This window comes from Perna viridis, chromosome 7, assembly GCF_037379345.1.
Source record: "Perna viridis isolate PV_CMFRI_1.1 ecotype Kerala chromosome 7, ASM3737934v1, whole genome shotgun sequence".
NCBI classification, from domain to species: Eukaryota; Metazoa; Mollusca; class Bivalvia; order Mytilida; family Mytilidae; genus Perna; species Perna viridis.
In genome coordinates this window covers 19,503,768-19,529,246 of record NC_142451.1, presented here as the reverse complement: position 1 = coordinate 19,529,246, position 25,479 = coordinate 19,503,768, and the positions used below count along the sequence as shown (strand labels likewise).

General features: G+C 31.8%; 1 protein-coding gene across 17 annotated transcripts in view; it reads left to right on the top strand.

Annotated features, from left to right (window-relative positions):
• The window catches only part of LOC148611703 (thrombospondin type-1 domain-containing protein 7B-like), a 173,022-nt gene that overhangs the window by 137,232 nt on the left and 10,311 nt on the right, over window positions 1-25,479 (top strand). For 16 of the 17 annotated variants that reach the window (XM_088592523.1, XM_088592522.1, XM_088592515.1 and 13 more), the window contains 19 exons: window positions 2,340-2,554; window positions 8,097-8,304; window positions 8,821-9,022; window positions 9,673-9,788; window positions 10,231-10,440; window positions 10,891-11,085; window positions 11,710-12,018; window positions 12,646-12,824; window positions 13,974-14,098; window positions 14,620-14,776; window positions 15,873-16,130; window positions 16,502-16,616; window positions 16,965-17,110; window positions 17,301-17,321; window positions 18,834-18,947; window positions 19,615-19,714; window positions 21,699-21,908; window positions 22,183-22,383; window positions 23,624-23,717. In XM_088592523.1, coding sequence (XP_088448649.1) covers window positions 2,340-2,554; window positions 8,097-8,304; window positions 8,821-9,022; window positions 9,673-9,788; window positions 10,231-10,440; window positions 10,891-11,085; window positions 11,710-12,018; window positions 12,646-12,824; window positions 13,974-14,098; window positions 14,620-14,776; window positions 15,873-16,130; window positions 16,502-16,616; window positions 16,965-17,110; window positions 17,301-17,321; window positions 18,834-18,947; window positions 19,615-19,714; window positions 21,699-21,908; window positions 22,183-22,383; window positions 23,624-23,717 — 3,175 coding nt within the window. The remainder of the gene's footprint in view (window positions 1-2,339; window positions 2,555-8,096; window positions 8,305-8,820; window positions 9,023-9,672; window positions 9,789-10,230; window positions 10,441-10,890; window positions 11,086-11,709; window positions 12,019-12,645; window positions 12,825-13,973; window positions 14,099-14,619; window positions 14,777-15,872; window positions 16,131-16,501; window positions 16,617-16,964; window positions 17,111-17,300; window positions 17,322-18,833; window positions 18,948-19,614; window positions 19,715-21,698; window positions 21,909-22,182; window positions 22,384-23,623; window positions 23,718-25,479) is intronic. The other variant, XM_088592521.1, reaches the window with a different exon arrangement.

The window sequence follows — 25,479 nt, the reverse complement described above, 5'->3', positions numbered from 1 at the left end:
GTGACATAAAATATTTGTTAAAGTGAACTAGTATGCATTTAATGCTCCTTTCAAATACAATATTGTAAGATGAAACACAGCATTAGTTCTATACCCATTATATGAAGGATAAGGAATGTAGGTAATAAGATTCAAATGTACAAGGGCTTTGACATGAAACAAAACATTATAACCTCATTCTGTCATAAATCTAATGAGTATTGAACCCCAGGATTCGTTACAGGGGTTAGGTTGAATGAATAACTGTCTTTTGATTTTGCATATCTTTGTGATTTCAGTTAATGGGGTTATATTTTGTTATAATAGTCAAGTTCACCAAATTGACTCTTATTGTAATGGGGAAACTTTTCCTAAGTGAAAAAAAAATTATTTCTTTGATGGGCTTCTAGAAAAAATGATGAATAGCATATTTCTTTAATGGTTTAATGTTGAACCAATATCCATGTTTTATGTTTTTATAGATAGATTAAGCTATGAATTGAATTTTCATGTTCACAGATTCATTGACCATCTCCTTATGAATTGGTATAACTGACTTACAATAAATTTTGTAATGGAAATACAGTCATCCTTGAAAATTTATGTTTTGGAAAGAATATTGTTTTTCATTTTTCTTGGTGCTTTATCATTTTTCAGTCTGTCTGTCTGTCGACCATTTACACATTGATCATCAGTTTTAGGTCTGTAGAATTTCCCCCATGGAAATGAGATAGGAAATCCAAATCAAGATGCTAAAATTTATTGACAATGAAACAGACAAGGAAAGTTTCATCTGTCATTTAATCTCCTAGTCTTGTGAGGAATACCATATGATAGAGTTTAGTTAACACAATCCAATCCCAAAAGTCTCAAGGAAAGAAAACAGACAGGTTCATATAGCCTGATTATGGTAGATTATGATTAATTGATTATTATATACATCAAAAATATTGTATATTCAACAATGCCATAGCCCTTAAAAGTTTTAAAAAATTTCTGTCTTCATAAACAACACAATGGATAAAAAATTTGTTTTTTTTCTTATTCATGGAAGAAATGTACAATGGTGTAGCCAAGGCAAAATCAATGTGGACACCAATAAAGAAAAGGGGGAGGGGTTTAATTTTAGTTGGCTTCAATTGCAAACATGTTGATACCTTGCATTGACTTGATGAAATGCACTGTAGCTTCATCAGTTAGTCTTTGTAAGAATCATTCAAATTCTGTAGTATGTGATACACCCTAAAAAAGTTTCATCTTTTTTGTCATTAAATTGCTTTATAGGTCTATATGATGAAATGAATGATTATTCATTCAAATCTGTCTACTCTTAGGGTATGTTCCACATTGAAACTCCAACAGTTTCTATTGTTAAAGTTATCTTGCTTAATTTTGAATTCTACAGTAAATTCTATATCAATTTTTATCTTCTAAGAGCAAGGGTTATATGAAAAGCTACATGCTAATTTCTTTTTACTATAACATTTTAAACAAAATATCAAAAATAAGATATGTAGGCTTTCCAACCATGAATCACATATTGCATGACTCTTATCTGGAGTGCTACTTAAGTATGAGAATATTCTGACTTGACATGGTGACTAGATTTTTTGACATCATAAACTATTTAGAATATTCTCATACTAAAGTATTTTTTCTGTAGATTTGATGCACTGTTGTTAGAAACTCTGTAACAGGGTATTATTACGATCTGTTTGAATCAATGAGGACACTACTTAAAGACTGGTATATTGTATTGCACTACTATCCTTGAAGTTATAAATGTGTTCGAAGCAGGGTATACTTGAATGACTTAATGGATTAAATGTTCTAGTCATGCTTGGATTAAATGTTCTGGTCATGCTTGGATTAAATGTTCTGGTCATGCTTGGATTAAATGTTCTTGTCATGCTTGGATTAAATGTTCTAGTCTTGCTTGGATTAAATGTTCTGGCCATGCTTGGATTAAATGTTCTAGTCATGCTTGAAGACTATCCTCTTAAAGACTTTTATTGTGATCTATCAATCTACCTAGCCTGAGAATTTTTTTTTTGTTTTTTCACGACGCAGTCAGTATAGTTTCAGTTTTTACCTTTTGACCTTAAAGACGCTCTTCCATGGAAATGCAAGTCACCTGATGGCAATTCTGTTTCCCAATTGGCCAAAAACTGATAACTTAGTGGTGTTAGAAAAAATTGTATCGAAAATTAAAATTGTTTGCCATGTGTTATTTCCCTAATTAAATGTAGAAAATTTTAAATAAAAGGAACAAATTTTACTGCGTCGGCTATCTTTATTTTAAAAGATATTACTTGTTTCTTTTGTCACAATTTTGTTACCATTTCTCTTTATAATTCTAGGGCAGCGGTACAGAACCAGAGATGTACTAACACCACCGGGGAAGAATGGACTTCAGTGCCCCCATCTCAGTGAGACCCAGAATTGTGATCCAGAACCATGTTACTTCTGGAATACTTCTTCTGGTCCATGTAGTCTTAGGGCTACTTTTGGTTCTGGAGAAAACTGTGGTGCCGGTAATAAGCAACAGACCACAACATGTGTAGATAAGAAAGGGGTATGTAACATTGTTAATAGTATGACACCAAAAATATCTATCTATAACATGTTTGTACAATACAATCTCTAATAGTTCTCTCAAGTTGTAAAACAAATAATTTTTTCAAAACCAGCTGCAAATGATATGTTAAGGAAATATCACTAACCAACTAATTTGGAAAACCATGTAAATTGGTACCGATGAACTATATAGTTCCTTCTTACTGCATTAGGTTCTATATATATGTTTAACATGCATGTAGAGATTAATCTAATTGTATTGGTTCTTACAGATTAGCAATATCTTTAGATGTTCTGTGTTAATTCTGAGGTGGGGGGAGGATATATGTCAGGAAAGAAATTCTCTTATATTTTTTTTTTATATTTTTTCATATTTTGATTAAAGAGATATAGTATTATATATGTCAAAATTATAGGATGGGCAGTTAATGTGATTTAGTTCAGCTGATTTTATACATTTTACTAAAAATGATGAATCTAGTCTATGTTAGTTAATACCAAATCTGTTTCCGAAGAATTCTCTTGAAATCATTATATATTACATAACTAGAGCAGAGATATCCTTCATTTATGTCACCAAAATCATCCTTTTATCTGTTGGTCCACATATCCAATAAACCTTGTCATTGCAATCATAGTCATTAGGGGTATCATTATTAAAATACAATATTTCTTTTCCAGACATTATGACTGTTGATTGAATTCTCATTCATCTTGTAACAAAGTGTTCTTATTATTTGAGATACTTAAGTTGTAATGAAGTGTCTATTTTCCTGCCAACCTCTCATTTTGTTGACTGGAAAACAAGACCAGACCTTACTGTGGCTTTTAAGTTCATGATAGCTGTAATATTTCATTCAGATCAAATGATTTTAGGATATTTTGGTCAGGGATTTATTTTTCTTGGTTATGGCTTTGGTTGTTTTGTGAAATTTGTCTTTTATAACAGTCTCAATAAAGTGTTTAACAATAAAGTATTCTTGAGCCCAAAGAGTATATTTTTTGGTATGAAAGGGAAATTGAGGGAACCTAACACTTAATCCAGAGATGACTACTAGACAAAGAAAATTGATACACACAACAAAGAACATGAAAACCGAAAACAACATGCACATAGTTTAATCCACTACTACTAGAAGGGTCTTGACAAAAGAGCAAATAAAGAAATTTCTTTCAGAAACTTGTGTATTAGCATTCCGACATAAGTACACAAACAGATCTTGTAAAACCAAACAAGTGTGCTGCTGTAAGTACATCAGCTGACTTGAACATTTAAGTAGCACTCATGATAAGAATCATGCAAAATGTGAGTCATGGCTGGGACGCCTACATATTTTAATTTTTGATATTTGTTTAAAATGTATAGTAAACATAAATTAACATGTGGCGTTTCATATAACCCTTGTTCATAGGAGATAAAATTGATATAGAATACAGTAGAATTTTAAATTAAGGGAGATAACTCTGTAAATGATACTTAAATACAATAGAAACCATTGGATTTTCAATGTGGATTATATCCTAAGAGCAGGCAGACTGATTGGAATGAATAATTATGCATTTCATCACATAGTCCTATAAAGCACCTTAATAAAAAAAAAATGTGTAGCCTTTTTTGGGGTGTATCATTCACATACGACAGAATTTACATGATTCTTACAAAGACTACTAGTTAAGGTGTTTTAATCAGTGTTCAGTCTTAACGGAACATGCTGGTTTTACATTTTATTGGTAAACCGAACCTTTGGTTGTACTCATGTCACAGTTTCATATAAACTACCAGGGGTATGCCTGAAATTACGTTGTGTTACAGAACACGATCTGTCTGCCTATAGCCATCTCTGTTCTTATTAGTACTTCTATCCAGATTGTCTGTGGTAAGTTTATTATTTCAGTGGTTTTTAAATTAAGTAAAAGATAATCTTCCTTCAGACAAAAAAATGATATATTTCTTTCTGTAAATGTTTTTAGTAAGGATAATAATCATGGCACCAACATTGATAAATTAAGTTTCAATTTCAATGATATTTAATTTCCCTTTCTCTGCATTACCAAAGCCTTGTAATGTATTGTATATGATCTACTTGTCTGCGTTCAAATTGATTTGCTCCGCGAGAATACTTTTTGATGTTGGAAAAAACCTTAATGGAAATATTGTCATTGAAAGAGTTGTTTCGAGATGGCTGTAAACAGAATTGTGATTTCTGATTATAAGGATGTCATTATGCATGGTGAAGGTGTCGTTTTCAATTTCTTTGTTTTTTTATCTAGTTTAAGTAAGAAAATAGGTCAATATTCAGTTCTTTTATTTTTCAAATTTTGTTCTTTTTCTTGAATGGTTATCAAGTGCACATTCATTGATATGAGATCAGAGAACAGGGTCAGAGATATATTTGACCTTATGTAACTATGGTAACCATTTCAGAAGGAGGTTTTGTCTTGTCCTTCTATAATAACTTAATGGTCAGTATCACACGAAAATGTGTTCATATATTTTTAAATGAATTACTTGTTAATTTGGTCATTGCTAACTTGAAGTCTTATTGTTCTTTCTTCTTGAGGTGGGAAAATTTCTACCTTCTGAAAAAAAGCATTCCTTTCACATGTCAATAATGAATTTCTATTAAGTCGTTCATGGTTTTTATTTAAGGATGGAATGTTTCATTTTTATTGGACCACTAAAAATTTGTGGCCATATGTTGGTATGGCACTGTCGGCATCATCATCATTGTCATTCATAGACACTTGGTTTTCGTGTGATAACTTGGATATTGGTTTATTGATATCTATGAAATTTTATAACAAGACTACAGACCATAAAGGGTTGGGGTTATAAGTGTGTCAAAAACTAATTTTGTGTCCACACTTACCCCAATAGTTCAGGATTTAACCACTGCAGTTGTATCAAGCTGCCCTCCATGAAGCTTTTTATTGATGTTTCATCTGCATGTGAAAGAATTGACTGTATCACATTTTCAGTGAAGTGCAAAGCGCTTTATATGCAAAATGTGTGCTCAGTCAAAACTTTTACAAGCCCATGAAACATTATAATGAAACATTTGATTTGTATAACTATACTTCATATGTTTTTCTCATTTTATAATAATTTAGATAAATATAGAAAATAGGCAATGCACAGTGATCGATAAAAGAAGTTCACTAAATTGTGGGTGTGGCCATTATAAAAAGTTCAAAGATATGTTTCATTGACTCATGAAACATCATGTTTAAAGTCAATTATCCAATGAATAGCATATTTTAATTATTTTAATTATATGCACAGTAAATGTGATTATTTCTATTCAGATGAAACTCATGTGGCAAATGAAGGTTGAAGACTTGTGGTTTTCACTCTGTTTCTACTTTGTTTTTATTGTCTTCTTTCTTAGTGTTGGACATATCCCCATTGCCAATTAGAGGGTCTTGGAAATATCCCCATTACCACTTAGAGGATCTTGGACATATCCCCATAACAACTTAGAGGGTCTTGGACATATCCCCATAACCACTTAGAGGGTCTTGGACATATCCCCATTACCACTTAGAGAATCTTGGACATATCCCCATAACCACTTAGAGGGTCTTGGACATATCCCCATTACCACTTGGAGGGTCTTGGACATATCCCCATTACCACTTAGAGGATCTTGGACATATCCCCATTACCACTTGGAGGGTCTTGGGCATATCCCCATGACTACTTCAAGGGTATTAGACATATCTCCATTACCACTTCGAGGGTATTAGACATATCTCCATTACCACTTTGTGGGTATTAGACATATCTCCATTACCACTTCGAGGGTATTAGACATATCTCCATTACCACTTAGAAGGTCTTGACAAAGAAAAGCAATAGAAATTTGTTTGGGAAACTCATGTCTCGGTGACCTGATAAAATTTCAAGATCAGAAAGAATCCTAAATTAACTTTATTTTCCAACAAGTATCAGTTTAGTGCATCAGCTGACATTTACATGTTAAGGCTCTTTCAGTCTGTAAAATTGAACAAGTTTCTTACATCACAAAAGCAATTTAACTTTAAGCTGCCAGTTGGTTTAAGCATTTATTATATTGCATGCAAATGCCCCAAATGTCTGATTTTCGAATTTTAGTAAAATGTTATCATTATTTAAAAACAAACATATAGTAAATCACTGTTTTTTTGTTTTTGTTTTTTTTTGTTTTTTTTTGGTTTTTTTTTCTTTTTTTGGAAAAAAAGCATTTCACATGCCTTTGTTTTGTAAAGGAATAATAGTAAAATAAGAAGTATAAAACCTATTACAATAAGCCTGCTATCAATTCACTTTTGAACTTAATTTTGCAGTAAATGCACAGATGTCCCATAAACTTAAAGTACTTTATCAGGAAGAAAACATCATTTTCAGACTTTAAAATGAAATGGATTACTCATCATATTCTTGTTGTCAAATTAGAAAATTGCTCATTTTATCGCATCTATAATTAATCAATTTGATTGATTATATCACTCCCAGGTGTAATATTTCAAAAAGGCTTATGGAAAAATTTGTTAGTTCAAACATTGAAATGCTGAAAAGTTAGAGCTTAGGGAATAGTTGTGTTGTAATTTTAGAATTTATATGTTGCATTGGTGATATGTCAATTTCATTCCCCTCTAAACATGAAAACTTTGCAGTAGAAAAGTATATTTGCCATTAGTCTTTTTCTTAAAATATTTTTGTGTATTTTATAGCATATAAACAACTAACATGTTGAAACTAGAAATTTAATTTTTCCAATTATCATTTGTCATCTGAATTTTTGATAAAATATTAATTAGTTAAAAAAAACTACAGCTAATTATTCCAATTGGCCTTCAATCTGTTTTAAAATCAGCTGTTATGATACCTTAATAACCTCCTCAACAGGTGAAACCAACTGCATTTGGGGTCATGTCCAAGTGAACTTTGATTGTTGAATATTCAAATTAGGGTCCTAGTGAACTTTGATTGATGAATATTCAAATTTGGGTCCTGGTCATTTTTGACTGTACAAATATATCTGATAATTCCTGGTAGGATTTTGTAAGTTGTGATTTAATTAGCCAAAATAAACTTCAACCAGAGATTATCCCTTAATTGACATGTACATTAAGATGTAAAGCGAGCAAAGGGTAGTGTATAGTTACTGATTTTAATCAGATTGCCATTGAAATGTATAAACTTGGTAATTACTAACAGTTTTGTAATGTCCTTGACTACCCTTTTGATCTTCATTAACCATCTTGTATCAACAGCCTTAGTGATGATATATATGGGAGTTGTAATGTAGATCCATGAAGGATAGTGAAACATCACTTTTATACATTATCTAGAAAATCTTACATTTCAGTTGCCTTATTTTGCTAGGCACTTATTATAGCATTCCTGTAGCCTTTTGTTAAAAGTTCACTGTGTTAAGGGTGAGTTCTAGATTTCTGCTAAGGACAATTTTCAACTCTTACATAATTTGAAATTTTTTTGAGATTGTCCTCATCATCAAATTCCTACATTAACACTTTGACATTTCTAACTATTACAGATGAGAGTACAAGATAAGCTTTGTAGTGAATGGGAGGCTCGTCCAAATAATCAGATGTACTGTAACATTCCCTGTCGGAAAGATTGTGTGACATCTGAGTGGGGTGAATGGTCAGAATGTCCAGACATTTGTGAGACTGGACAAGACGTAACTTACAGACCAAGCATGAGATCTCGACAGAAAACCATACTAGCCAGAGCAGGACTTGGTATGTTTCAGTTAACTCAAGATCACGTCAGGTTGAAAGACATGGCTCCAAAGCCCCAAAACCTGAAAAATTACTCAAGTCTGAGAAATTTCTTGACTGTTTGTGAAGTCATTAATTGCACTGACTAAGAATATTCTCAGACTTAAGTATTTTTCAAGTTTTGTTTTGCTAGAGTCAGTTTTTGATTTGATTCTAAAATCATTCATTTTGCTTCCAAATCTTCTCATGACCTGAGGTCCCAGCACCACAAAACTTTATGGTAACCCCAATCAAAGACTTTAACATTGGTGATAAACAGTTAAAAAAATTTCTCAGTCTTAAGTAATTTTTTTCAGTTTTGTGGGGCTAGGGCCAGTTCTGGTGTAAATTCCTTTACATATGTACCAATACTTCATACTAAGTTCATAAAATATTCTTAGAATCAGCTGAAGTTCTGTGTTTTTCATTTGTATTTTCTTCTCTCTTACCTAGCTTGCAAATATTTTTTAGATGGATAATGAACTAATTTTGTTTTAGGAGGAACTGAATGTCCTGGTGAGAGAGAGCTTGTAGAAAACAAACCTTGCCCTACTGTTATAGAATGTGCTGTATTTATATGGAGTGCCGATCCCTGGGGAGATTGTCAATTAGATGTACCAGGCAGTAAATGTGGACATGGCAAACAGACTAGAGGTGTCCATTGTTATAACAGAAATAACCAGTTTGTACAGGATGAGAAGTAAGTCTAAATGTCTCAAGATAACTGTTTTGTCACGGGCATTCACAAATTTATGGTCAGAACAGGAGGCTGTGAAGTGCTGCAGCTTGTGATATTGTAAACCAACTTCATTTTACAGTTACAGGTATAATAACTTGTACCCTAAGGTGGGTTTTTTTTGGAGTGTGTTAAATTTAGTGATTTGGAGGCTAAAAAGTACTTGAAACATTTTGGCATTTTTTTTAATTTTGGCAAATGCTGATTGGTGCATTAGGTACTGATGCACAAAAAAAATATTTTGTGGAATTTATTTTTGGTAGCTTTTAGAAAGACTGCTAAACGAAGCCAAACTTATTACTTCCTGAAAGTCACTCACTATACAGTAATAATCTTAGTCCCATAGAAGTCAATGATTTTTTATTCTTGTGATGAAAAGTCAGATATGTATCCTTCTGTTCATACCATTCTTTTTATAAGGAATTACAAAAAAACTGTTGGTTTTACAGTAGTCGTAAAACAATGGAAAATTATTTGTTCTTTCATTTAAATTTGATTGCTAAGTATTATCAATTTGTTTCCTCTTTTGTAGATTCTTTTACAGTATATAAAATTTAGATACATCACCTGCAAAGTTTCATCTTAACTGAACTGAAGAAATTTACTTTTTTCAGATGTACACAGTCAGTGAAGCCATCAACTACAAAGCTTTGTGAAATTCCTTGTCCTAAAGACTGTCATCTGACTTCATGGTCTGAATGGTCAAGTTGCTCTGCTTCCTGTTTTATTAGTAAGTATTGTATTGCTTAAAATACTTTCATGCTCGTTACCAAACTACCATCTCAGTACTGGTTGATCATTCTGATATTTTTATTCAAATTCCATTGCTAAATGATGATAAAGTCTGTAATTTGAGGTACATATTGGCCAACAGAGAATTTCTTAAACTTGATAAAATTCTTTATTTCATGCTAGGGATTTACAGTTTTACAAGCTTGTTGAGTACATCCTTCTTTTGATTAAAATGTACCACTCTTTTACTTTGAAATACATCCACTGATAGATCAATAACATTTTTATACAGTGTAAGTCATTATGGAAGGAAGCTGCCTTTCGTTTTTCATAGTTTTCAGATGTTCTGTTTCTACGATATGGTACTTTGAACATTGAAGAAATGGGGTAGGCATAACATGTGCTTCAATCATTAGTACAGTTTTCTGTTATTTTTTTAGACAAAGACAATATTCCTACCAAGTTCAGGAGACGTTTTATCCTCAGAGAACCTGACAATGGTGGTGCTCCATGTCCAGAGGTTTTACAGGAAGTAGAACAATGTACAGAGCTTCCTCTATGTAATCAGATGCAGTGGAAAATTTCTAACTGGAGCAACTGTATCCTTGCTCCTACTCGATACAAGTGTGGGAAAGGACTTCGGGCCAGAGGTATATTATGACAAAAAATAGAACATTGTTTTTAATTAGACATTGATGAAACTTGTTCGAAGTTGATGCATGAGTATATGCGCTGAATTAATCTCACTAGCCTAAGGGGTTATCACTAAATTTTTCTTAAATCGTTATATAATTATTGATGCACCGTTCATATTCAGTGTTTCATTTGACTATCTCATCCCATTAAATTCACAGAAAGGTGATCCATCGTCAGCTTTGACAATTTAGTTACCTCTTAACATACATGAATAAAATTCCATTACCTTTTAAAAAATATTTACACCATCATCTTTTACTAAGAAAAAAATGAAATAAAAAGTTGACACAAATTATGTAATTGCATTTCCATCTTACTTTCACACAATTCTGTTGTATTTATATTTCAACACTTCTGCACTAAACATGTTATTTAAAGTAAATAATTTTAAATATTGTTTTCAGATATAACCTGCATTGCTATAAATGGCACTACCCATCCTATAGAGGACTGTTTGAAATTTCTTGGTCCTATGCCACCAGTTACTGAAGCATGCTACAGATCATGTGACAATAAATGTTTGTTCACTGATTGGTCAGAATGGAGTCACTGTATCCAAGGATGCAGTGGTCACCAGTTCCGCTCCAGAGAACTAGCTGGTTAGATTTTTTCCGAAGTAGAGAAAAAATTTAAGAATAGGCTTTTTTACCACAATTTATGGTGTTGAGGCATCTGGGATACTAAGAGTAGTGATAAGTTGTAGCCTGTGGAAGCTTTATGACTTGGTCGCACATCAACTTCTTGTTTACCAGTACAATTTAGTTGTTTTTAGAGTTTTTTTATGGAATTTTAATTCATTTTATAAAACCTCAGTCAACCTTTAAGGGAAGGAATCAGAGTGCAGCTTCATTTTGAAGGATTGTATCTTTATCATACAATGCCCGCCTTAGTACACCTCCTTACTCTACCTGAATGACTATTGGAGTTTCCTCTATGGTTTCTAGGCTGGGGTAGGAGGTATCACCTAACTCAAAGTTTCCAGATTGAAGCTTCAGTTTAATTAATTTTATTAAGTTTATTATGAGACTAAGTGATTTATTTAATTCCTGTTCTTTGTTCCTTCAAATCCCAAGGATGACAGGGGCACATGTGTCTTATGAACATTTCTTCTAGTTTTTGTTATCAATGGCTGCATTGTAATTGATGAGTACAGAAAAAAAGAAATAATATGTACTCACAAAAAATGTAAAAGCAGTGAGACATTAAATATTCTGTTTCAACAGGTGGTGTACCTACTCCAGCACAGTGTAGGAACATAGAAATTTACCCAACATATGAGAAACAACCCTGTCAGCTATGTGAGAGTCTGAAACCAATGTCCACAGGTGAATGGTCAGACTGTATCCTAGATTCAGTCAAGCATGACTACATTACAAATCAACCAGAATTGACCAGCAGCCGAGGAAAAAGGACACGGAATACTACAGTACTCGACATGGGCAATATATGTGGAACAGGGAGGCGGATCAAGGTTGTGGCTTGTAGTAAACATGGTTCTGGATTGGAACCAGCTGAGAAATGTAATGGTGCAGGTAAGACATGGAAGTGGCTTATACTTTACAGCTGGTATTTTTCGTAGTATACTAATTTTGGTTTATCTAAGTGGTTGGTCTAAAAATGCCAAAATAAATTCCACAAAATGTTTACTATTGGGTGAAGTTCTAAGTACACTATTAAGCATCTGCCAAAAATAGAAATGCCAAATTATTTCACATAACTGTTTGCCACAATATCACCTTATCTAACATCCACCAAATAACCGGCCATATGGTACTGTAGAGATACCGTACTTACATAATTGTTTGCTGTAAAGGTCCTCCTGAAATATCTACCACTAAATTGTAAAATCCTAGTTGCTCCTGCTTATTTATAATATAGTATAATATAATATATAAAGTGTTTTGTATAATTTCATGCCCAAAAATTTATGAGGATACAAAAAAATATGCTGTAGAAAATCAAAGTTTTTTTTGAAGATGATGTCTATTATCATCTTGCAATTTGATTACTTATTCTTAAGTTAATATGATCCTTTATAAGCATATGCCACATTAAGTCAATTATCATGCAAATTATCAAACTCAAAGCTTGCTCTTGTGAAAGTTTCTATGTAACCCATTATGCTTCTTGCTTTGAAACATGAAATTACTATTTTTCAGGTTATGAAGAGGAAGTGTGTATGATTCCATGTCCTGTAGACTGTGAGATGTCTGATTGGACAGTATGGAGTGACTGCCCTGCCAAGTGTGGTGCTGGAGTACAGACACGGTACAGGAGTATACGAAGATTGCCCTCAGCTGGGGGTAGACAATGCCCCTCACTTGGTAGCAAGAGCAAGGTGACTTTCAAAAACTTTAAGTATAAACAGAGGATTATACTTATGAAAAATTGCAACATATTTTGTGAATCTATGGAAACATGTCTTTAGGACCAATTTGGAAATATATGATTTCGTGCATATGAAACTCTTAATAAATTATTTAATATTGTTCAGTCTATGTAGAAATAACCTCAATTATGTGGTGCACACTGCAAGTTATCTATAGTGCACCACATGACAGAGCTTAATTCTAAGACCAAATGAATATTACATTCATTTCTGATAATTTGAATTGAAACAATATCAACCAATCAGAAGAGACATTACATCCATAATTCATCAATAATTCGAAAATGTTTGAGAATAATGTTGTCAGTATATAACTTGCTGTTATTATGAATTTCTTCAAATAGCTTAACTTAAGATAATACTTATATAAAAAAAAAATAAAAACAAACAAAATTGTTGACCCTTTGTTTGTTTTCAAGTGTATTGTGATTTATTTCATTTTAAAGTAGATCATACTTATTACATGGAGCATACTTTTCTATTATCTAACAAAATTATACAGACCTATTAACTTTCGATGAACTTAAAATGTTTGAAATGATGTAAAAACATTATGTTTAAATCATTTTAAAAGAATTTGTACTTAAATAATTGCATGATAAAATTACAGACATTAATTAAATAAAGACATTTTAAAGGGGAGATAACTGGTGGGAAAAATGTTCTTTAGAAATGTAATAGGAATTTTAGTTTTTTCATATTACAAAAAAAAGAGTTTGGTGTCCCCCAATTTTCTTTCTGAAATATGAAAGAATATCAGTTTTAAGTGTTCTTGATATAATTTTAGAAAAAACTCTGTTTACTACTTTTTTGATAGTTTGCAAAATAGTGAAATTCCCCACAGAATCCATATAAAAATTGCTTTTATAAAAGCCAAATTACTTCAAAATCAAGTTCAATGACCTATGTTTTTTACATTAAAATTCTGAAGTTTTTTTCATTCAAGGTCATCTTCAAGAAAATGAGAAAATGTATCTACTAGAAATACTAGGAACCAGCCTTCAGAGAAGTCACTAGATTGTGACAAAGATGTACCTGTTGATAGAATTTATTTATTATTTTTTTTAAATTTCATGTAAAGATTTGTGTCCTTTGCAGGAGATTCAGACCCGCTTGTGCCATCCTGAGTGTGTTAGATATGTATGGAAGACTAAAGCTTGGGGTACATGTATGTTACATGGTCCACAAAACTGTGGAAATGGTACACAGACCAGGCATGTAAGGTAAGTGATGCCGTTTATTATGACTGCATATTTGTTTGTGCTGTATGGTGGGTAATTGTTGTTTATGAAGGTGATCATTATAAATCATAAAAAAATAAATCTCAGATATTTGTAAATAATGTAAAATTTATATTTTTTGTTATATATTCATGGCTATGTAAAGTCTTTGAAGTATGCAATTCTGAATTGGGGTAATTTTTGTCAGGTTAAAATTTTAGCTACACTTGCAAGGGTCAGGGCATCATAAAAATAATGGATAGCCAAATTTAAGTCCAGATATTTCACAGTTATCTTCTGTAAATAGTTTTAATGGATGCAATAAGTAAAGACAGATAAAATTCAATATCACTATTCCTAGAGTAAATAACGAAACAATTTGACATCCACAAAATTTTTCTATGTCAGTGTGGTCATTCAGGGATTCAAAATCTCAAGGTTCAACTGTTAGTTATAGGGAATAGCCTAAGTGTTATTGTCTTCTGTTCTATTTTTTTTTAAATTTGATTACTCTGCCTTTTAAGATGTGAAGCAGTGAATCGCCATGGTTTCACAACAGGAACTGCCACAGAAGACATGTGTACTGGACAACAAAGACCCCCACATATGCAACCATGTTATCTTTATTGTCTAGAAGACTGTGTGGTCAGTGAATGGGCTCCTTGGTCCTCATGTAACAAGGTAATATAACTCTAAATGAGGTCGACTTGTGTCCTGCTCCAATACCTCCACCACTCATGCATTAATGTTATAAGCAGTGTCTGTCTACTGTTGCTATTGTCCTTACAGGATTAACTATATACATGAATTTATATGTTCAACTCTTGCAAAAAAATGCTATTGACTGTATGAATGGCTTTATGTCATTTGTAGAATTAAACTTTAAGGAGGTAGACCTAGGTTAAGGGACATAACTCTTGAAATCAATGGTATGTTTGTATTATATTCAATTTCACCAAAGCCCAGCAAACTTTCATTTTAAACAGAATGAAATCAATCCAAGTTACTTTCATACTTACATGAGATTGATGTCAAATGCTGAATATAAACATTCCAAAGGTATGTAAGAGTTGTGCCCCTTACACAAGGTGTATCTCCTTTAAAAAACTCTATAATTTTGATCCTACAACTACTTGCATCTTGCATCTATGGTCCTTGCCATCACTTTGAAACCAGGAAATAATGGAATAATTTTTAATCTCCATCCTGAAAAGTGCATTGTGTAAGACATTAAATTGCATTTACACTATACAAGACATTAAAAAGATGAATTATCTATTCAGTATGTATTAACTATGGTAAATATTTGATTATTTGACTCCCTGAAAGAGAAAGAAAGTAAAATAAATCAGCTTATCTGCAAAGTTTGAAACATTTGTCTTTCAAATTTAATATTAAATGGATGTAGAATATTGGATATATGGACAAGACTCCAGGGACACATTGGCATGAGTCACACAAAACACAATAAAACAGTCTGATTCTTTAATGAACAATGGCCTGCTTTCTGTATTATTGACAACTTGATCAGCTTTGACAGCTAAGACTATCAGCAACTGTCAATGACAGCTTTATGTCATACTCTCCATAACATTGTAGATAAATTTAGTAACAAAAAATGTGATGGAAATTTTATTCTTAAGTTTCAAGCAAATTTAATCACTAGAGAAATCTGGTAATCAATTTAAAAAGCTATATGTGAGATCAGCTTCTGTTTCACCTTTTCATTTGGCTATTATTGTTGCCCTTTTCTATATATTTATGTTTAACTTCCTAGCCCTGCAATCACCATGACAGACAAGTCAGAAACCGTGAAGTTCTAAGGTACTGGAATTATAACAATTGTCCTGAAATTAGAGAAACAAAACCATGCATCAAGAACGATAACTGTATTGAGTATTATTGGGAGTGGTCATCATGGACGACATGTCTTATCAATAATGGGATGGATGACTGCGGTGTAGGACATAAGGAAAGATACGCCATCTGTAAAAACCACTTTGGTGAAAATGTCGACAATGAGCTATGTGAAAAGGTAAGTATTCATTCCTTAAGAAATCTTTAATACTGAGGTCATACATCTTTTTTGGTAGTCTAGTGAATTTTTATAAGTCAATTTTTGTATGCATCCATGATTTTTTTCTTTTATCTTTCAATACGTATTACGGATATGACTTCATGTATAGTCTTTTTTGTCTGCAAACATTTTGTTTTTGTATAACTATATTTTAGTGAGTGTATCTTTAAGAAATTGTAATTAAAGGTTATTTTTACACAAAGATGATAGAAATTGATTTGTAGTAAAACAGCATATTTCTTAACCACCATTTTAATAGCCAGTTTGAAATTTTGAAATTCCAATGTACATTAAATACCTGAACATTTGTACATGTATCTGTATTTTAGGATGCAGGGCCTGTTACAGAACCCTCTGTTGTATCATGTGAAGTGGTATGTGATGTTGACTGTCTGGTGTCGGAATGGACTCATTGGTCTTCTTGTAGCAAATCCTGTGGACTTGGTAATTATTATAAGTAATTTCTACCAATATTTTGTTCTTATTGAAGAATTTTGATACCCTACACAGATTGACAGTTTCATCAGAATTAAATGAATCTCTCACAGTATATATCATAATGCCAAAGTATTAATTTTCATGGTGTACTAGTTTTCACTATTTTTGCAGTAAACATGAAAGCATGAAAAATAGTACATACAAAATTGATTTTCAACACTATATAACACTTAATTTTTGAAACCGTGAAAATTGATATCCGTGAATACGTTACAGAATGTGCTAAATTGCCCACCATAAAATATAAATAGTTTTACAGTAATTACCAGATAACAATATTTTTTTGTATTGTAGGTGTGAGTAGGAGAGTGAGAATGATTGTAGAACAGTTCAGTAGAAATGGTCGTCCTTGTCCTGACACTTTAGTCCAGGAAAAACCCTGTTTCTTACGTGGATGTTACAAATGGACTGTTTCTCAGTGGACAAACTGTACATCACAGGTAATCTTTTATTTTTTAACTGTACATCACAGGTAATCAAATATTTTTTTTACTGTATATAACAGGTAATCATTCATTTTTTTAACTGTACATCACAGGTATTCATTTTTTTACTGTACATTGCAGGTAATCATTTATTTTTTAATTGTACATCACAGGTAATCATTTATTTTCTAATTGTACATCACAGGTAACCAACTGTACATCACAGGTAATCATTTATTTTCTAATTGCACATCATGGGTAATAATTTATTTTTTGGCCAGAGTTTTAAGCTTTTTCACTTCCATATACTTTCAATGAGCATATTATAAAGTACTCAAATCTCCATTATATACTAAATTACTAATTCATATCAGTATTGGTTCTGCTTATAAGACTGTTCTCAGGCTTTCGGTTGATCAAACGTATAACACGGAGCATTCGTTTCTGTCATCTTGCCAAATCATACAATAGTATGTATTTCCAATGAGCAAATAGTATTTGAAAAGATGCAAAATAATTGTCTTTAAATAATTCAAAAAAAATTTTTAGCATAAACATTTACAAGGTAAAATTACAAATATTGATTTCAAAAATCCTCTTTCAAGGGGTACATAATTGGTGGGGAATGTTCTTAATATAATGGGAATTTTAATGTTTTTTTTTTTTTTATATATTACAAGAAAAAAAATTAGGTGATCCAAAATTATCCTTTTGAAATATGAAATGATGTCAAATATATGTTCATTTTGCAAATTTTAAAGAAATTTTATCTACCATTTTTTCAGTTGTAAGTGAACCTGTGAATATTCCCTACAGAAACAATATATAAGATGTTCCTTACATTTTATATTTTTTATATTAAGGCTCAATTAGGCTCAAAAATATTAAGTTCAGGGACCTAGGTAAATATATCATCTATAAGTAAAGATATGAACTACCTTATTGGTAGTTTTTTTTTTTACACTTCAACAGATTTTTCTTAGGCTTCATTAAAATATGAGTGTTTATATAGAGTCATTTTGTGTGCTGTGTATGATAACATTGATTATTATTTATCAAGTTTTTCTTGACAACTAGTCCAAGAAAGATAACTGACTTGTTCATTTTCTTACTTGATTTTTGAATATTTGAATAATATTGTTTTCATTCATATATAAAGTAGAAAATAATATGTTTACTTAACCAAAACTTATCTTTAAACTCTGTTATTTGTCTGTCAATATCTCCACTGATTTACACATCCGACAATAACTCAAAACACCAATACTCAAACCATTCAGTCGTAGCTCATATTTAAGTTACTCACCATTAGTTAAGTTATAGTATTATATAGATAACAGTGTTTCCAGTGTAATAAATTTCAACAATTCACACTGTGAAATAAATTCGATAATTTCACTCTCGCCCTTTCTCCTGCCAAAACGTCACAACTTTGATGAGATCAATCCATCAATCACAGAAGTTAAAATTCATATTCAAAATATCGATAAATTATGAAGAAATTTTATGTGATCAATAGGATAATTAATTGGTTATTCACTCTTTCCTATTAATTATCCTATTAGTATTTTTTTAGAAATAGTTTGTTCATAAGAAATGATTTATTTGTCATCAGTTGGCCATATTTTTTAAATGCTATCAGAAAAATTATGATTTAAGTATAAAAGTCATCTCATTGATTAATTTAGTCTTCCACTTTTGTATAGTTATTATTATAGACTTTTGATTGGTTTAACAGCATGGTATATGTGGTCATGGTATACAGAAAAGGAATGTATCATGTGTTAGTGAAGACGGAAGCAACATGGACCCTACAAAGTGCCCTCCCGATCTCAGTGTACTCATTATGGATGTAAGGACCACAGGAAACATATTGGTTTTCTTCTTTAAATTGTTTATTAGTAAATTATAGCTGTACTTAAAGTATAAAAAGTTATATTGCAAATTATAAAATTATTGCAGTATATGCTGCCATAGCAGGCATATGATACACTTGGTATGGTTCTGACCGTACTATTTTAAACGGCTGATAGGGAAAACTGTGCCCAAAAATAATCGACAATTTTTATATTTTCATTGGAAAAAACTAAAGATCAATCATTCTAAGCCCTTCATTTTAAGGTCATATTTGTGTCAGTGAAGTGTCCCTATGAACCACAACTATTTTTAATAGCTTGCTATGCTTCTGTTTTATCACTTGTACAACAGGATATAGTATCTTTCATTTTTATGCCCAACAAGACATAGCATCTTCCATTTTCATGCAAATTTATAACAACAAATAAGTTTGAAGTAATATATTTAATGATAAAATCAGCACTGCATTGTTATGTTCTAAACCTTAACCATTAAGTTTGAACTTAGAGAAGTGCCCTTGCTTTCTTGTTATTTGTACACCAGAGTCTTATATCCAAACTCTTTATAACCATTCCTCTAAATATGAAACCCTGAGTAATCCAACATCAGACATTTTCTATGGTCCTAGAGAGTGTTGAATTGTTCCATTGTATATATTTCAGACTGAGAGAGAGTGTACAGTACCCTGTCCTGGTGAATGTGTTATGAGTGAGTGGACAGATTGGAACACATGTTATCTCTCTAGGGAAGACTTTGTTGTTGGTAAGTGAAACATGTGCTTTATCACTTCAGGGAATACTTTGTTGTAGGTGGTGAGTTAAACATGTTCTATCTCTCCGGAGAAACTTTGTTTTTTGTGATTAAAACATGTGCTATCATTTCAGGGAAGTCTTTTTTTTTTGGTAAGTAAAATTTGTAGAAGACTTTGTTGTCTATAAGTAAAGCTCATTCTATTAATTTATGAGAGACTTTATTGCTGGTACGTTAAACATGGGAAGATTTTATTGTTGGTGAGTGAAATGTGCTACATGTATCTGTCCAGGGAAGACTTTGTTATCAGTGAGTAAAACTTGCTTCCTTTCCAGGGAAGACTTTGTTGTCAGTAAATAGTTTTAGGGAAAACTGTCATCAGTGAGTAAAACAAAAGCTTTATCCATAGAGAACAAATTATTGATAGTAAGGGAAACACATGGATTTCCCTTTGGAAAACTTGTCACTATTAAATCTCCCTTGAGAAAACATTTTGTCTCTTTGGGCTAAGACTTGTTTCAAATTCTGTTTGCCAGTGAATCAATTAATTTTCACTTAAACCATTCTGATTCTTATGTAACTATATTCAGGAAAAAAAACCAAGCTACCTACTAGTTTCCTTATTTAAATGTGACAATTATATTTCATCTGGTTAGGACAGTTTTAAAAGCAATTCTAGAAACTGTAAACTCTGGAGAACAACCTCCAAATGTCTTCCGCATGTCAGAGTATACATGAAGGAATTCTAATGGTTACTAAGTCTCGTTATTTTCAATAATTTCTAAGTTAGCTTTTCTTGATTTTCTTTTAAAATGATTATTATATGTTATGTCATTATCATGATTTAGATAAAATCAAAGTGTCAGGATGCGTTTTTCAGGAAATCCCATCGACAGAATGAAATTGGCTAGAAACGTGTTTATGTTTCGATTGATTTATATCTATGTGTCAATTTTAGAACATAAGTATGAAAATTTCTCATCCTTTGGGGGATGAAACTTTATGTACTCATACAAGATTGATTTTAAAGGCATGTTTACTCGTGGTGCTTTATTTGAAAAAAATTCTCTTGTTGCTTTTGTTATCTTTAAATAGCAATTATAAATTGTCCCATTTTTCTTTATGTCTTGAACAGTAGTGTCAGTGTGTTGTAAAGCGATTTCTTGGGATTTGTCCAAGAAATTGGAGAAACATATTTCAGAGATACTGTTATTATTGTTTTGTGCTTGGAAAAATCCTTTACAATTTAATCAAATTTCTGTGGTAATGAGTAAAAGATTGTTGTGAAATTTTCCTTAAATTGATGACTTGAACAGTAAAACCTTCTTTTAAGACTTGTGAAAATTTTACTTGTTTATTTGGATTCTGCTGGAAACAGTTATCAGGTAGAGGTAATAGTGATTTTTTTTATTACAGTGATACTTGGGTAAACTGAACCCCTTTTGAAGTTTAAAATTGGTTTGGTTTAGACAGGTGTTCAATTTACAAAGGTTCAAAATACATTTAAATTGGTAAAAACACAGACAAATATTTTTCACATGAAATTCATGTGAACTTCACATGAAATTAATGTGATTTTTATGTGAAATTCACTGAACTTGACTTTCATGTGAACAATTTACATCAATTTCCCATGAAGGCTTATTCACCTGAATTTCATGTGAACTCTGTCACAAAGTTTAATTTGTTCAATACAGGTAAAAATCATGTGAAATAATTTTGCTTTTGTAGGATTTTTAAAAGTGTCTGGTTTAGGCAGATTTTTAGATTTTTCAGGATTCTGTTTAGGTGTTACTGTATATACAATGACAAAAACTCTTATTCCGCTTGAAGTATATTTTGAAGTTTTTAAGGAAAATAATATGCAAGTGTATTCATGAAAATTTTAAACATTACCAAATTCCTGCAGCTTTGCTTGAGTAAAAAATTAATTAGTGATCATTCAATAACTTTTTAATTCTACTTTGCATTCATAAAATTATTTGTATTTTTTCAGATAAGTACAGAAGTTTGGGTGTTCAAAGCAGATCAAGAGCTGTCATAGCATATCCTAAGTTAACAAACTTGCCTTGCCCAGATAAACTGTGGGAAAAACAACATTGTAGTGCTGATCGAGGCATGTATTTTGCTTGGCGAACAAGTCCATGGAGCAGTGAAGGGTCAAGGAGAGTCTGGTGTGAGAGGTCAGATGGTCTTGTTGTCATGGGTAAGTGAATTGAGAGGATTTGTTTTGTTTACCTGATTTCATTTTCTATTGAATTTGTAAATATTTTTCAATTGCAATTTTTTTTCAAATTCGTTTACTCTGTAAGCCATGGAACATACCAAATATTTAAGTAGAAATTTAGGAATTAAACCATATTACATATATATTATATTCTTTTGAAAGTTTTGGTAAAAAATCATATGCCAAAGTAGTCAGTGAAGGTGTTATCTCATTCGACACATGACTTATTTAATTCAATCATGTAATATTTTAGGTGGATGTGAGGTAGATGAGAGACCACCAGGACAATTGCTCTGTGAACCTGGATGCCCTGCCGAATCTACATGTAATGATACAAACACTTGTGTGTGTAATCCTCCTCTCTTTCCAGACTATGGTTTTAGGGGGGTTTTAAGGGCTTGTGTTGAGGTGAATGCAACAGCACAAACAAAAGCTCGAGAAAAAGACAATGCAAGTGAGTATTTTTTTAACATAATTTTATGAATGTACAATGTACTTTTATTCTTGGGTACCAAGTTTTGTTGTTTAAGGGAAAAAACAGCAGTTTGTAGATTCTTGGATCTGAGGATTTGAAAACTCCAACTGACAAATGAATGTGAAATTTTCTTTTTGTCGGAAAATCAAATTTTGTGGTGTGCCAATTCGATGAAAACCACGAAAATTGGTACCTCACAAACTTCAATATTCACAGTAATCCATGATTGTAATAAGAGTAACTTGAATCTGACAACCTTTGTTACATGCTGACAAACTATTTCGTATGTGATATTACCATTTCTGGCTAGGTTGCACTTGTACAAATTGGATTATAGAATCGTGAATATTGGGCAGGCAGGCAGGGCAAATATTTTTGCTACATTTTTCTCAACAACAATAAATCACAGCCACTAGATATTTGGTATGCATTACAGTATAGGGCCCCATATCGTGTAATGCAATTTAAGGTCTGTTACACATCTATTTCTTGTTCACAGAGTTGGTGTATTTTTCATCTATACGACAACATGGCCATTTCTGTCTTTGACCCATTTTCTTATGTTAAAAAAATGTTATCTCAAGATATATAAAAGTGTATGAATAAACTGTCCTCTCAAAATTTGTTTTGGGGGGAATTACACTGCAGCAGTGCTAGTTGTCTTGTAAGCCATTTCCTTACTTGGCCATTGGAGTAAGAAGGAATGGAATTCCAACATCTTATGTTGTAGAAGTATAGAGTATTAAATTGAATGTAAAAAACAAAATAATATATATATGGTTCACCATATAAGGCATGAACCATTTTTAACAGGGAAGTCCGGCTGGGATTTTTAAAATTCTTCCAAATGTGAGCAAATAAAATTGTGTAACTCGGCTATTGACAGAAAATAATTATGATTCGGTGTATCCCTCTTTACCTAACAACAAAGATTTTCAAATAAAAATTTTCTGGCTGCTGGTGAAAAAAATTAATTATTTTTGCACTTGCATGAAAAAAAATTCAACATAAAATCCAGACCCCCCCATTCGGGAAGAAAATTGGTCTGTGCCTAATCGTTGAATTTTTCTTGATAGCAATTAAGAATTAATTTGCTTTGAGATACCAATAGCAAAATAATAAATATATACAAATTTAAGTCTAGTATGCCTGGTTTGATGTACACATTTCTTTGTAGACGATTTTAGCCTTATATGACAAACATTTAATTTTCTTGTAGAAGAAGAAGGTAGTACAAGTATATGGATGTATGCTGTGTTAGCTGCTGGCACAGTATTTATTATATTTGTTGCTCTAGCATTCTATAACATGAGGTAAGTTATATCACATGTTCTTATACTATACTGGATGGTTTTTACAGCGCACGCAATGATGATGTTCAGAGATTGAGTTGACCTTGCTTACCATCACCTGTTGAACTTAATTATGTAGTTGACTGGGCAGTTGAGAAGATAACTATTGAATTGTCTTTACTTCTTAATTGTGCAACAAACTACCTAAGGAAGTTCATAATAAGATGTCTGTTGTTTAATCAATAGATTTTCCAACCCTCTGAACAGTATCATTGTATGTGCTATAATGATAAAAAATGGAAGTTACCCCTTTGTAAGGCTTTGTGTTTTACTAAACACAAATGGGAGTAAGTAACCAAATACATTGAATATGGAAGATTCAAGTTTAATCCAGTCTAAGGGAATTCATGGTCTACTTGATCAATTTATAAGAATATTTTACCCAAGACAGGTTCTGTTGTATATGGCTAATTGAACTAGTAATTAAAATTTAAAAGACCATAAGTATTATAAGATAATTTTGATTAAAAAGTTGACATGGGTGTTGGCTGATAAGTAATTATGGTGCTACAAAGCTTTTGTTTCATGTTGTTAACTGATCCAAACCTTTAGTTTTCTAGAAATAATATTATCAGTTTTAAAGCAGAAAACTGCTGAAAATAAAATGTTCCAATATTCAAATATATCTTAAATAATTTTGCAAATAGGATTCAGATAGAAGCTCATCTAGGATTTTTTTAGCTATTCAATGTTGTATACAAATGCACAATTATTTTACATTTTCAATCTTTTCTTTATTGTTGTATTATCAAATGGTGCATGTAACTTTCATTTTATTTTTAATTAATATTTTTTTTACAATTTTCTATACTTGTGTATAGTCTTACATGTCGTTATGTATGCAAGCAAAGCAAATATTTTGTTATGAAATTGCTGCCAGTAAAGATTAGTATTAACTAATTAGCTAGCATATTATTTATTCAGTTTTGATTAATATTAGAGCTATTGAAACTGTACTGCTGCTGAATGCTTTATTTCTCAGTTGTATTGTATAGACATACAGATTCACTGAGGTTGATTCTCCTTTAGTAATAAGTGGTTTAAATTATTTCCCCACTCCACATTTTAAACATGCGAGCTGTAGTGAGCATGTTATAATCTTAATTTTACAATAGAGAGGGGAGAAATAATTTAAATGAAGGGTAATAACAAAATTAATTAACTGATAAGATCTAGGCAATAGCCAAAAGGAATTGTATAACAGGAAAGTATGTATAGCATATGGCAATATCATGATAAACCTGAAAGTTGGGAAACCACTGCAATCGTCCTGACTTGGTACAGGAGAATCCAAATCTGCAGAAATGTGATAAAAGAAAACATAAAATGGTGGGAAAACTCTTGCAGAAATTTACTCACTGCCCTGTGATTAAAAAAGGAGAAAAGGATTTAATCAGTGCCAGGTTCCATAAATAATATCAGGTATCAATTTTTTTCAAATCCTTTATTTCAAATAGTATGAGTGGACAAAGGATTTGATAATGAACTCAGTTACAGATTTTTTTTATTAACTCTATGTTAATCTTCCAATCTCTTCTACAGGCCTTATCTTAGCTGCTACTTTAGTTCTATGCGTTGTTCTGCTAATATAATCTCTTGCAAAAAAGATATGGAATTCTAATTCTCCATTCACAACCAAACAGTTCCCTAAAGAACCTTTAGATGTAAAGGGAAGAGTGACTTCTTTACTTTGGCCATATGATATTAATTTCTCAGTTCTCAG